The sequence below is a fragment of the Asparagus officinalis genome, chromosome 6 (assembly GCF_001876935.1).
Source record: "Asparagus officinalis chromosome 6, Aspof.V1, whole genome shotgun sequence".
Classification (NCBI taxonomy): Eukaryota; Viridiplantae; Streptophyta; class Magnoliopsida; order Asparagales; family Asparagaceae; genus Asparagus; species Asparagus officinalis.
The window spans coordinates 46,535,014-46,546,041 of NC_033799.1; the positions used below are offsets into that span (position 1 = coordinate 46,535,014).

At 37.9% G+C, this 11,028-nt stretch overlaps 1 protein-coding gene and 1 pseudogene across 2 annotated transcripts in view; both read left to right on the forward strand.

The window, feature by feature from the left end:
* Nucleotides 1-4,316, forward strand: part of LOC109846129 — an 8,044-nt pseudogene extending 3,728 nt beyond the window's left edge.
* Nucleotides 6,343-11,028, forward strand: part of LOC109846505 (WD repeat-containing protein 7) — a 25,794-nt gene continuing 21,108 nt past the window's right edge. For both annotated transcript variants that reach the window (XM_020415773.1, XM_020415774.1), the window contains exons 1-2: nucleotides 6,343-8,702; nucleotides 8,801-8,904. In XM_020415773.1, the coding sequence (XP_020271362.1) occupies nucleotides 6,687-8,702; nucleotides 8,801-8,904 (2,120 nt within the window). In that variant the 5' untranslated portion in view covers nucleotides 6,343-6,686. The remainder of the gene's footprint in view (nucleotides 8,703-8,800; nucleotides 8,905-11,028) is intronic.

Here is an 11,028-nt window from a genome sequence, read left to right on the forward strand (position 1 = left end):
CCTATGTTCACAAAGGAGCGTTAGGAGTCCGGTGTTTTGTCCTGACCCTCCAAAGCGCAACTTAGTGCTTTGAGGAAGAAAAACTCAATTGAAAGTTTTAATAATATTTTAGAAGATGTATACTAGAGCTTAGAATGTACATCATGCCTAGGACTTTGGAGTCTTCTATAGTCGGCAGAAAATAGGTGCTTTCCGTGATTGTCACTTCGAGGTCACGAATGAGGTGACAGTCGTCAACCTGCGATTGATTAGGTTCGTTATGCGCCGCACTTTTGGCAGTGGCACTTGGGTGCCAGAGGCTGTTAATGAGGCGTCAATCATCCTAGTACACAGTTTTTTCTCAGGTGATGTGGTTTGGATTGTAAGTGCCACATAGATGTTGATTGGAGAGAACGAGATCTGCTTGGTTTCAGTTTGTTTAGCAATTCGGGTTGGCCTGCTTGGGTCATAGGATTATACACTAACAGGTTGTTTTAAGGTTTCTCTCATTGCTTTTCAAAAATTTGAGCCCTATTCAGAAATGACTACTTATTTAATTGTTTTTTACTTCTTCTCCTGCATTGTATCAGGTCTTTTTTGAATCATGTGGACATCTGTAATTATTGCAAAAACCATTAATCAAGTTATTAGTTACTTCTAAAATATTATTAACACTTATAATTAAAATTTGTCAAGTTTATGATATATTATCATAATTCTGCTGAACTTGTTCTTTTCAGATTGTGACAACTTCCTTGTAATTTGCACATCTAATCAGTTTTATCAAATTTTATTGAATTTTAGCCTGTAATTTCATTAGTCTGTTTCTGAACCCTTTTTCTAAAAGTTTCTGTACTTCACCAATTTGTGATCTTTCAGATCAGCCGCTTTTGGTGGAGTCCTTCTCGCCCTAATTGAGGGAGCTGGAATCATGCTCAATCGGTTCTTGAGTAACCCTCAGAACTTCCCACCAATGGATGATCCAGCAATGGTGGTGCCACCAAATGTAGCAATGAGAGGGGTTGAACATGTTCGTACTCCTGCAGGGTACCCAGATCAGGCTCCAATAAGTTCGACAGTTGAGGAGTCAAGCGGTTCTTCTTGGTTTGGAGGGTTTTTTGGAGGCAAGAAGAAGGATGATACAAAGAGCAGTGATGGGAAATCTGAGGTCTTGGAGAGTTTTGATGTGCCAAGTACGCCAGTCCCAAAATTTGAATATAATTAGAGTGATGCTGCAAAAGTTCTATTTTATGAATTAGGTAAGTATGATAATTTTATGAATCATAACTTTTATCTTTTCAGCACTAGTTCTGTTAGTAAATTTATGTACAATACCTGTACTGTAGCTTTTAGTTTTCTGTTAGGCTCAACTTAGGGGGTGTTAGTCAATTGGGACATTTTCGTGCAAAATGGGATAATTATTAAAGTGGAATAATTTTTCGCTAGTGGGATATTTTAGTGGGATAAATAGGAACAATTTTGTGAAGCGGGATATTTTGATAAAATAACGTGGGATAAATTTTTATAATCTTAAAATATATATTTATGCATTTTGAAGATATAAATACTATTTATGTATTTTAAACTTACTATTATTAATTGATAATTGTTTACAAGAATTTTTGTTCTTTACTATTAAATAACTTTTGGTTAGACTATAAGATATTGGCAATTATTATTATAATAATGGTCTAATGATGGTGATAATCATAATAGGAAAGAAGTAAAAAATATATATATATAAAATAAAAATAACAAAATAAATATGAGTTCTTGTTTTTTACCACCTAGTTCCAAGCTAAAACTTGGAATAATTTGAGAGACTAGAACTCTCATTTTTGTATAGAAAAATAAAAAAAGTTGGATAATTTTGTACCATTATCCCAATTCTAGTTTTGTTAGAGTTCTACTTGACTAACACTGTAAAATTTTGTTCTAGTTTTAGTTTTATGTGACTAACACCTTAAAAATTTATACCATAGATTATCCCAGTTCCAATTCTAGATGACTAACCCCCCTTAAGTTATAAAAAGTAGCACTTTAATACCCTAAATTGTAAAACAGTAGCACCTTAATACCGTAAGTTGTAATAAATTGACATGCTAGTACATTCTGTTAGTTGCACATGATAATATTGTTTCAAAATTTTAACTGGTTTAAATTATAAGTTGAGTCGCTGATGTTGGTGAATCGGGTCGTGTTCTACGTGAATCTGGGATGACTAAACCCGGGTTGCGGTTCACTATAGCATACCATGTTCCCGACTTCTATGGGCTAAAGTTTATAAGGTTAAAGAAATTATCTATTTAACTTTGTTGCATAAGACAATGATTGAGAGTTATGATGATAAAGTTGCGAAAGTGATAATTGATTATTGAGCTATGTTGCATGGAAAGGGTTACGAGTGCGGATGCAGGACGCGACAAATTTGTTGAAGGTAGTGTATGGGTCATGACTATACATATATATTGAAATTAATAATTTACATGAGATATATTTTGTACACATGTTATAATAAAAGTTAAAATTTCTATAACATTTTTATATTTCTTTTATTATATAGATCGTGAATCGTAAAACAATTTGCTTTTGAACTAGATACCTAAACAACCCTTTAAAATCAACTTTTAGGTGTGGTCTAAAACAAACCTGGCTTGTCCAATGAGTTTCAGAAAGTGGATTTAAAATGTAGGATATACATCATAAAAATGTATGACAAGTTTTAAACTAAAACATGTATAATATAATTGAATATACGTCTGAATAAAATGCATGCATATGTTCAAGGTGTCCAAGGAGTTTCGGTATCCAATAGCGGTATGATATGGGTTGGGTATGTGGTACGCCTTCATGATAGAAGTACCCGCTAACCACCAAAGGTTTTAAAAGATGTTTGGTCCTAGATTGTGCTGTTCCTGCTGAATTTCGTAGAGATTTCCTGGTATTGGTAGTCTGGTACAGTTCGTGTTGAGTAGGGGGGTGTCTTCATGATGGAAATACCCTGCAACATAGTTTGAGCTTTATAAATAGGTGTTTTCTGATAAATTTTTCTGCTGCTACCAAATTTCATAGCGATTTCCTGGAAAGCAATCCAAAGCTCAAAGTGATAATTGATTATATGAATTTGTATTTTCTTTTTTCATTTAAACCAGTTTATGTTCTTCAAGAAGAAAAAAAAAGAAAAAAAACCAATTAGTGCTAAGGAAGTTTTCCAGTAGGGAGTATCTTTATGGAAGTTGGAAACACATGGGCTAGTAACTGCAGCTAATTTTATGTCAGAATTTATTTAGACAAAGAGGACAAGTGGGTATATCCAATATTCTAAAACATGGTTTTATTTCCGTTTAATCTAGAAGCAAATAGAATTAAATAGGATCATGCAGCGGTTAATTAGATGATGTTGAATTATGTGGGTTTGAATTATATATTAAATTATAAAGATATAAAAATATAAGAATTAAAAAATTAACAAATGTGCAATTGAGCAATGAGCAAGCGACAAGAAGTTAAAAACCTGAAAATTAAATTCATACAGTAAGAGTCACTAGGTATTAGAAGTGTAGAAACTAAAATACAAGTTCATCTATTCTTCCTCATTATCTTCGTAGCAAACATTTTTCATCATCCAACTCATCTTCATCAGGGAGCTTCATAGTCATTGAACCATTGCTGTCTGCATCCCAATCATCTACATTAGGTTCTTCCTCCTCAATCACCTCGTATACTGTTGTACTAGAAGAGCCCTCCTGTTCACTGATGATAGTACTGTGTTTCTTAATATGATAAATTTTATATGTTAGTTATAAATTTCAACAAGCAATATTTTGCCTGACTTGCTGAAGTAGGCACAATTTCAGTTCTCTTTGTGCTTCTGAATTGCATTGAAGGTTAGCAAAAGGTACAAAGCCAGCACATAAGATGAAGATAATATGATGAATTGTTTGGTTTTATTCTGCACTTCTCATGATAGTTTCAATTCAAGTATTCAACTTAGGTGAATACATACTAGTTTTAACATATTTCATCGATTTTGCAGTGAATTTTCATGGATAGTGGAATACTCTGAGATGTCAAGGCTCAAGCACTCAATAAGAGATGATGGATGCTAAATGACCTGGTTCTTTTTGTTAATATATATTTTAAGCAATCACCATCTGTCTGCAGCTCCGCATCAAAATTTTTTTTGTTCACATTTTTTTTTCTAATATATTTTTTTTGCATTTTTTAATGTTGTCTGGTATTTGTGGCATTTGGGCTTCTTGATGATGTCAGGAACTTATCCTAAACGGTGCTGTATGGCATTTTTCTAATATATTTTTTGCATTTTTTTATAGTTCTCTTTATGGGTGGCTTGTTACTTTTGGTTTCTAAGGTTATTAGTTGAGCTTGTTCGCGAAATTTTGCCTGTATGATTTGACAATCTAGAGAGCTTGATGTGTGATAATAATAATGGGGGCTTATTTTCCTATAAAATGTTTTCCATTTGATGATGTATCATCCCAGATCTTATAGTTCATTACCGGATTAAGTGTACTTGGCTGGATAGCATACCCTAATGTTTTCAGGGATTCAAATGTGTTTGAGCTAGGCAGCCAGCATGTTCTTGATGGAAACTAATATTTGATATTCTTCGCCTGAGTAATGTATGAACTTGTATAATTTGGAATCAGGCACGAGGTGTGCTATGTGGTTGTTGCTTCCATAGACAGCTGCTTACCCCAACCAATGTAAGTTATCAGCACGAGCACAATCATGCCGGGCGTGCTGCAACGCGATACTGAAGTATTTAGTTGGCTTCCTTGTATTGCATGGGCGTATAACATGCTGATTGCTTGCGCTGCTGTTGGATGGTCATGTCGACATAAAATGGTCACGTCAACAAATGTAAATACGCAGTCTATGGTCGACGATCACTCAAAATCTAGGCCTAGATCAATTATGACCCAATGTTTTCCTAACCAAGATTCAAAATGAACCCGGAGAGGGGATGGACCGGACTGTTCAGCTAACATCGAAGGGCCATTGTTTGATCCAAGGAGAACTGTTATTGACGCAGTGTTTGTCAAGCATAAACGTTTCCGAAATGGGGGTTGGCATCAAACCTGATGATTTTGAGTGGTTGCTAACCACAATGATAGTATGTACTCATGAAATCCAATATTGAATAGAATCAAATAATATAGAATCAAACAGTATGAAGCATCGTCGTACCAACACAATCCGCTTATGCAATATAAGAGAAATCAAAGTTCATTACTATCGGAATAAATTCTCCTGGTTATTCTCGAAAGCTTACACCAATTTTAACTTAGACAAATTAACCTTTTTTTTCCCTGTACTTCGACACCATAGAGTTTGCACATTCTAAGCTCTGATATCCAAAAGTTTTTCTCGACACTTTGATACCCCAAATCTTTTATTTAGCATGTTTATGCATCAAGTTTACACGTTTTTGAACTTTGATACCCCAAAACTTTTGATTTCGACACTCTAATACCCTAAAGTCTAAGCGTATCGGTGTTAAAAAATATGCAAACTTTAGGACGTCAGAGTGTCGGCAGAAAACTTCATAGTCAGAAAGATGCTAAAAGCTTTGGGGTAGCAAAGTTAAAAACGATACAGTCTGTTTGGTAACAAAGTGCAAATAAGAACAAGTTTTCACTGTAGACTCAAACCAAGTTTTAATTACCAAAATCGACCCATTTTTTTTTTAAATTATCAAAATCGACCCACTTTATGCCACGTAAGCTTAATCCCATTTCCTAATTAGTCGGGGTTGCCAACCCCGACTGTTTAGGAAATTGTTAAACCCCAATTAGAAGCCTTAAACCCGATTTTTAATGCCCTAAATCGGGGTTGGCAACCCCGACTAATTAGGAAATATGATTAAGCTTACGTGGCATAAAGTAGGTCGATTTTGATAATTAAAAAAAAAATCGGTCGATTTTGGTAATTAAAACTTATTTGAGTTTTTTTAAAAATTTGTTCGTGCAAATAACCCTACATCTAGCAATCTGTCCCCATCGGTATACCGGGGGCTCATTTGCCCAAGCCTACCAAAAGCGTCCTCACCGCCGATTCAACCTGTCCAAACTTCATCGCTGATATCCTTCCCCCGTGGCCCACCCACAACGCCACCACCACCCACCCCCAGACGCCAAAAAAAAAAAAAAAAAACCCTAAAACTCCAACCAAACCCATCCAATGCATTCTAATGAAGTGCCCATCCATCGCCTGCCTATGGCCGTCATCCCCCTCCCTCCCACCTCATCACCGCTCCCTTACCCTCCCTCTCCCTCCCTCTCTCTACACCGGCTCTCCGATGGCGCATCGTCTTCTGTCCCTCGATCCAAACCCTAACCCCATTTCCATCCTCGTGCGGCCACTCCTCCCCCATCACCGCCCCTCCATCTCGCGGCGACGCCCACCTCATCACCGCCTCCTCCGACGGCACCTCTGCGCCTGGACCCACCGTCCCACGCTGGCCGCCGCCGAAGGAGGCTCCCTCCATGGGCCGGGTCGCCGTCTCTCATCCGCGTGCTTCCTCCGGCGATCGCCACGTGTGCGTCGCATGCACGGGTGGCGGCGACGGCGGCGCCTCGGCCGTGCTCATCGTGGACTGTTCGGCGGCTGAGTGTGGTTCGGAGTATAGCTCATGGCGTGTTGGGGATTTGGTTGATAAGGTCTATGGTTTTGGTGGGTGAAGGATGGCGGTCTTGGCTGGGTGGGAGCCGGCAGGGTTTCGGACGTTGAAGTTGGAGGAGGAGACTGAGGCTCTGGATGCTGTGATTCCCGAGGAGGGTTGCGACTGTGGGGCACGGGATGTCGCGATTTCTGAAGATGGTAAGTTGCTGGCTTTGATTTTTGAATCTCGATGTGTGTTTAAGTTGGTAGCTGATGGAGCTGAGATCGGGGAAGTTTCTTATGAGGATATGCATCCAATTGTTGGAGGCTCGTTTGTTTCTATGGAGAAGTTTATTATGTGGAGTAATAGTGGTGCTGCGGTAGTGTATAGTATGTTGAGTTTGGATGGTGTGGTTAGGTTTGAGCCTTTGTGTGAGATTCCGGCTGTGGGTTATTCAGTTGATGAGAGGTCAATTTTTCGTTTCTGTCAATTTAAGTGTGACTTTGTTCGTTTGCGATCATTATGTTTTGAGTTGGGAGACTCGTTATTGTGGAAGCCTTATATAGAAATCTGGTCAATTCCACAAAGTAATAGCCGTGAGGGCATTAGTTCAAGCATTTTACTCAGAGAAGGAGGGTTTCCTAGTAAAACTTTTCAACAAAGAGGGATTCCGAACTCTGAAATTGGTGAGTGCAGTAAGAATGGTGTTGCATTGAATGAGCGGGCTGTATCGTCCTCAATGGTGCTGTCTGAGAAATCCTATGCTCCCTATGCTGTTATATATGGTTTCTATGATGGGGAGATAGAAGTAGTCAGATTTATAAATCTTTTTCCAAAGGTGAATTCTCCTTTTAAAAATCAAGACGATCAATCCCATTCATGCACATCAGAGAAGTTCTTATCAGGACACAGAGGCGCAGTCCTTTGCCTGGCAGCACGATGTATCACCATAAACTCTGAAGAAGAAACGGTCTGCAGGGTATTAGTATCCGGAAGTGCAGATTGCACAGTGCGCATATGGGATATTGATTCTGGCAATGTGCTTTCAGTATTGCACCATCATATAGCACCGGTCAAGCAAATTATACTACCGCCACCTCAGACTAACTGTCCTTGGAATAGTTGCTTTCTCTCGGTTGGGGAGGATTCTTGTGTTTCTCTTGTTTCCCTTGAGACGCTGCGCGTTGAAAGAATGTTCCCTGGACATCCTTTTTATCCATCTGTGGTTGCTTGGGATAGCAGAAGAGGTTATATAGCTTGTCACTGCCGTAATATCTCATCCTCATCATCTTCCTCATCATCTGATACAAGTAGTGTTTTATACCTTTGGGATGTGAAATCAGGTGCTAGGGAGAGGGTAATTCGAGGCCCAGCTTCTCATTCCATGTTTGATCATTTTTGCAGAGGTATTAGCACAAATTCTGTTACTGGAAATATACTCGGCGGCTGTACTTCTGCCTCATCACTACTATTTCCTTTTTTTGATGATTTGGATTTGACACAATCTCATGTAAAGAGGAACGAGAAGGGTAAGGGCACAATGCCTACCGCTGGAATCTCTCATGTGAGGAGTACAGATCTTTCTGGGATGGGGAAGGGAAAGTCACCATTGCAAAGTGCAGGGAATAATTCTGATTCTGCTGCCATTAGCTCCAAAGAGCATGTTTCATTACTAAAAGTTCATCGAAATACGATGCATCCAGTTAAATCTTCTTGTGCGTTTCCTGGTATTGCAACTCTGGAGTTTGATCTTTCATCCCTTATGACTATACACTTTGCAGAAATTAGTGATAAGCAAGTAATTACTCATGTTATCAAGAATGATGTGAAAGAAACAACTTTGCAGCAAGGTGCTCTGCAGGATAACTCCGATGTGAGAGGAATTGAGAGTGACCACATGAAAGATTCAATGGAAGAATGTTTACTTAGGTTTAGCTTATGTTTTCTTCATTTATGGGATGCCGATACGGAGTTAGACAAATTACTGATGGATGAAATGGGTGTCTTTAAGCCAGATGGTTTCTATGTAGCTTCTGGGTTGATAGGGGATAGAGGCTCCCTTACTTTGTTGTTCCCTGGTTTGCACGCCACATTAGAGGTATTTTTTTTTTGTTGTTGTTGTTGATGATTTGTAGCCTTTATTGGCACTCATAGTCAATACTCTTTGAATTCTAAGACATAATATACATTTTTCAGCTTTGGAAGTCTTCATCAGAATTTTGTGCTATGAGATCTCTGGTCATTGTATCTCTGGCTCAACGTATGATCAGCTTATCTCATTCGAGCACGACTGCCAGCAGGTCCAAATTTCTTATCTTCATCTGGTGCAATTTTCAGCTGGCTAGATATATTGACGTACATATCATATACTTTCGTACATAACCGTGTCCAATTATTGAATACTCTATGTTAACATTGCTTTTTTTGCTTTATTGGCGTTATTCAGGCCTAGCCGGTACAAACCCGTTTGTGAAGTTCTTTTTACACAGCTGTAATAGGATTAGCCCTGGAACAACAGTATATAGTTCCGGGAACCTTAACCAATATCAAACCTTTGACCAAATGTTTACCGTTTACTTCTAGTTTTCTAAATAATTTCTACTGTTAATGCACAAGAATATCTGTAACCTCTATCACTTTAAGGCTTTTCATATTTTCTATTGCTCTCTGCTTATGTAATCAAGGTCTTTGGACTTTTGAGCTTCTGCAGTATTTAACTGATTCTCTATATCTTTGTTCTTTTTGGGCTTTTATTTTGGGATTAGATGTATTAGCTGGTTCATTACCATTTATCTTCTATATTTCTGCTTCCTTGCCCCTCAGCTTACTTGTTGAACTCATACTTTATTATTTAACTTTATTCTAGCATTTTTATTCATAAGTCCCAATATGCTTCATTCTTCTTCAAAGCCTGGTGATACATTCAACTTGATGACAGAATTTATAACAAAGAATCTTATTTTTGGCTAAGTTTATCATCCAAGGTAAAACATATGTACAAATCAAATCAATCATGATAAAGGAAATCTGGATGAATCCAAAATGTTTCACCAGGATGGGCATAAATCCAACACTTGTTTACCTTTGCACATGGGTTTGTCTACTTACGTATAGCCTTAGTCAAGATAAGTCTCAGATTTGTTCCTGATCTGATATCGTGCGAATAGGATTCTAAAAACCATGCTAGACACAGAACTAATCTGATCGTCTGATTGCAGAGATTTCTCGCATAAGTAATTACTGGAGCTTGCTTGTTAGTGTATTCATCAGGCAGGAATAAAGTGGATTGTATTAGTAGAGGTGGATGTGCTGACCAACTCTTCTGATTTTATCTAAGAAATAAAAAGTAACCTTTACTTCCATGGACATGAGACTTTAGCTATGTGCATGAACTAGCATGTTGTATTGTGGTTCTCAAACTCGTAAAATACTAGCTGAAAATAAGCAAGTGGAATAACATAATGAATCTTAAAGTTTGTTGGTTTAATTTGGTCTAAAAGACATCTATCATTACCATTAGCCAAAGCTTGATTTATACCATGCCTTCCCTCTGGTCTTGTTATGTTGGGAAAGTGACTTGATCCCAAAGAGGATGAGTCAACTTTTACTTACCGTGAAGCAAATAAAATACAATCGCATAAAATTCCAATGTGGAATTATACAATCTTCTATAACTTTTCTTTACTACTTTCAAGCTAGAGCATATATATCATCATGCCCAGCTTGTTACATAAAGAGTGAATTCTTACTTTCATACCTTAGTAATTCTTTATTAAAAAAGTGAAACTCTTCTTGGTCAGTGCCACATAATTATCACATTCCAATCCCCTTAGTAGTTTTATGAACAACAAAATTGGTTGAAGCCTTTGCCAGAACAAGTTTCTTTTACATAAGAAGCCAATCTCAGTTTTTCCTTTTTTTTTGGTCGGAGGAAGTGTGCACGACTTTACAAAAGTGATTTGAAACTCCAGAAGATCAATATATCTTTGATCTCCGACAATAAACAGATGAGTAGTAGAGCCTTGGACATGTAACATGAAGACAAGCGGATCTCAACTTGAAGACATATATTAGAGTCTGAGACATGAAGAGAGATGCTAGGAAGGCTGACATAGAAGTAAATCAGTGATAGTCGATGTAAAGAACTTGATTAGATAAAATGTAGGATTTCGATCGATCTAATTCCATTCTTGTATTTTAAAGCATGCTTCCGATCTGATGTTAAACTGGTTTGGACGAAGTGGGGTGAAGAGGTTGCCATACGTTTGTGATGCGCTTTGACAACTCATATTAATGCTGGTGACATGAGGAATTTGGAGTTCTTCATGAGTTGGATTGGGTGGTGATGACAGTGGAGGCCACCTGTGAGAAGAGGAGGCCTACTGTGCAACAGCTATGTGGTAGTGGATGGCCTCCATGTTGTT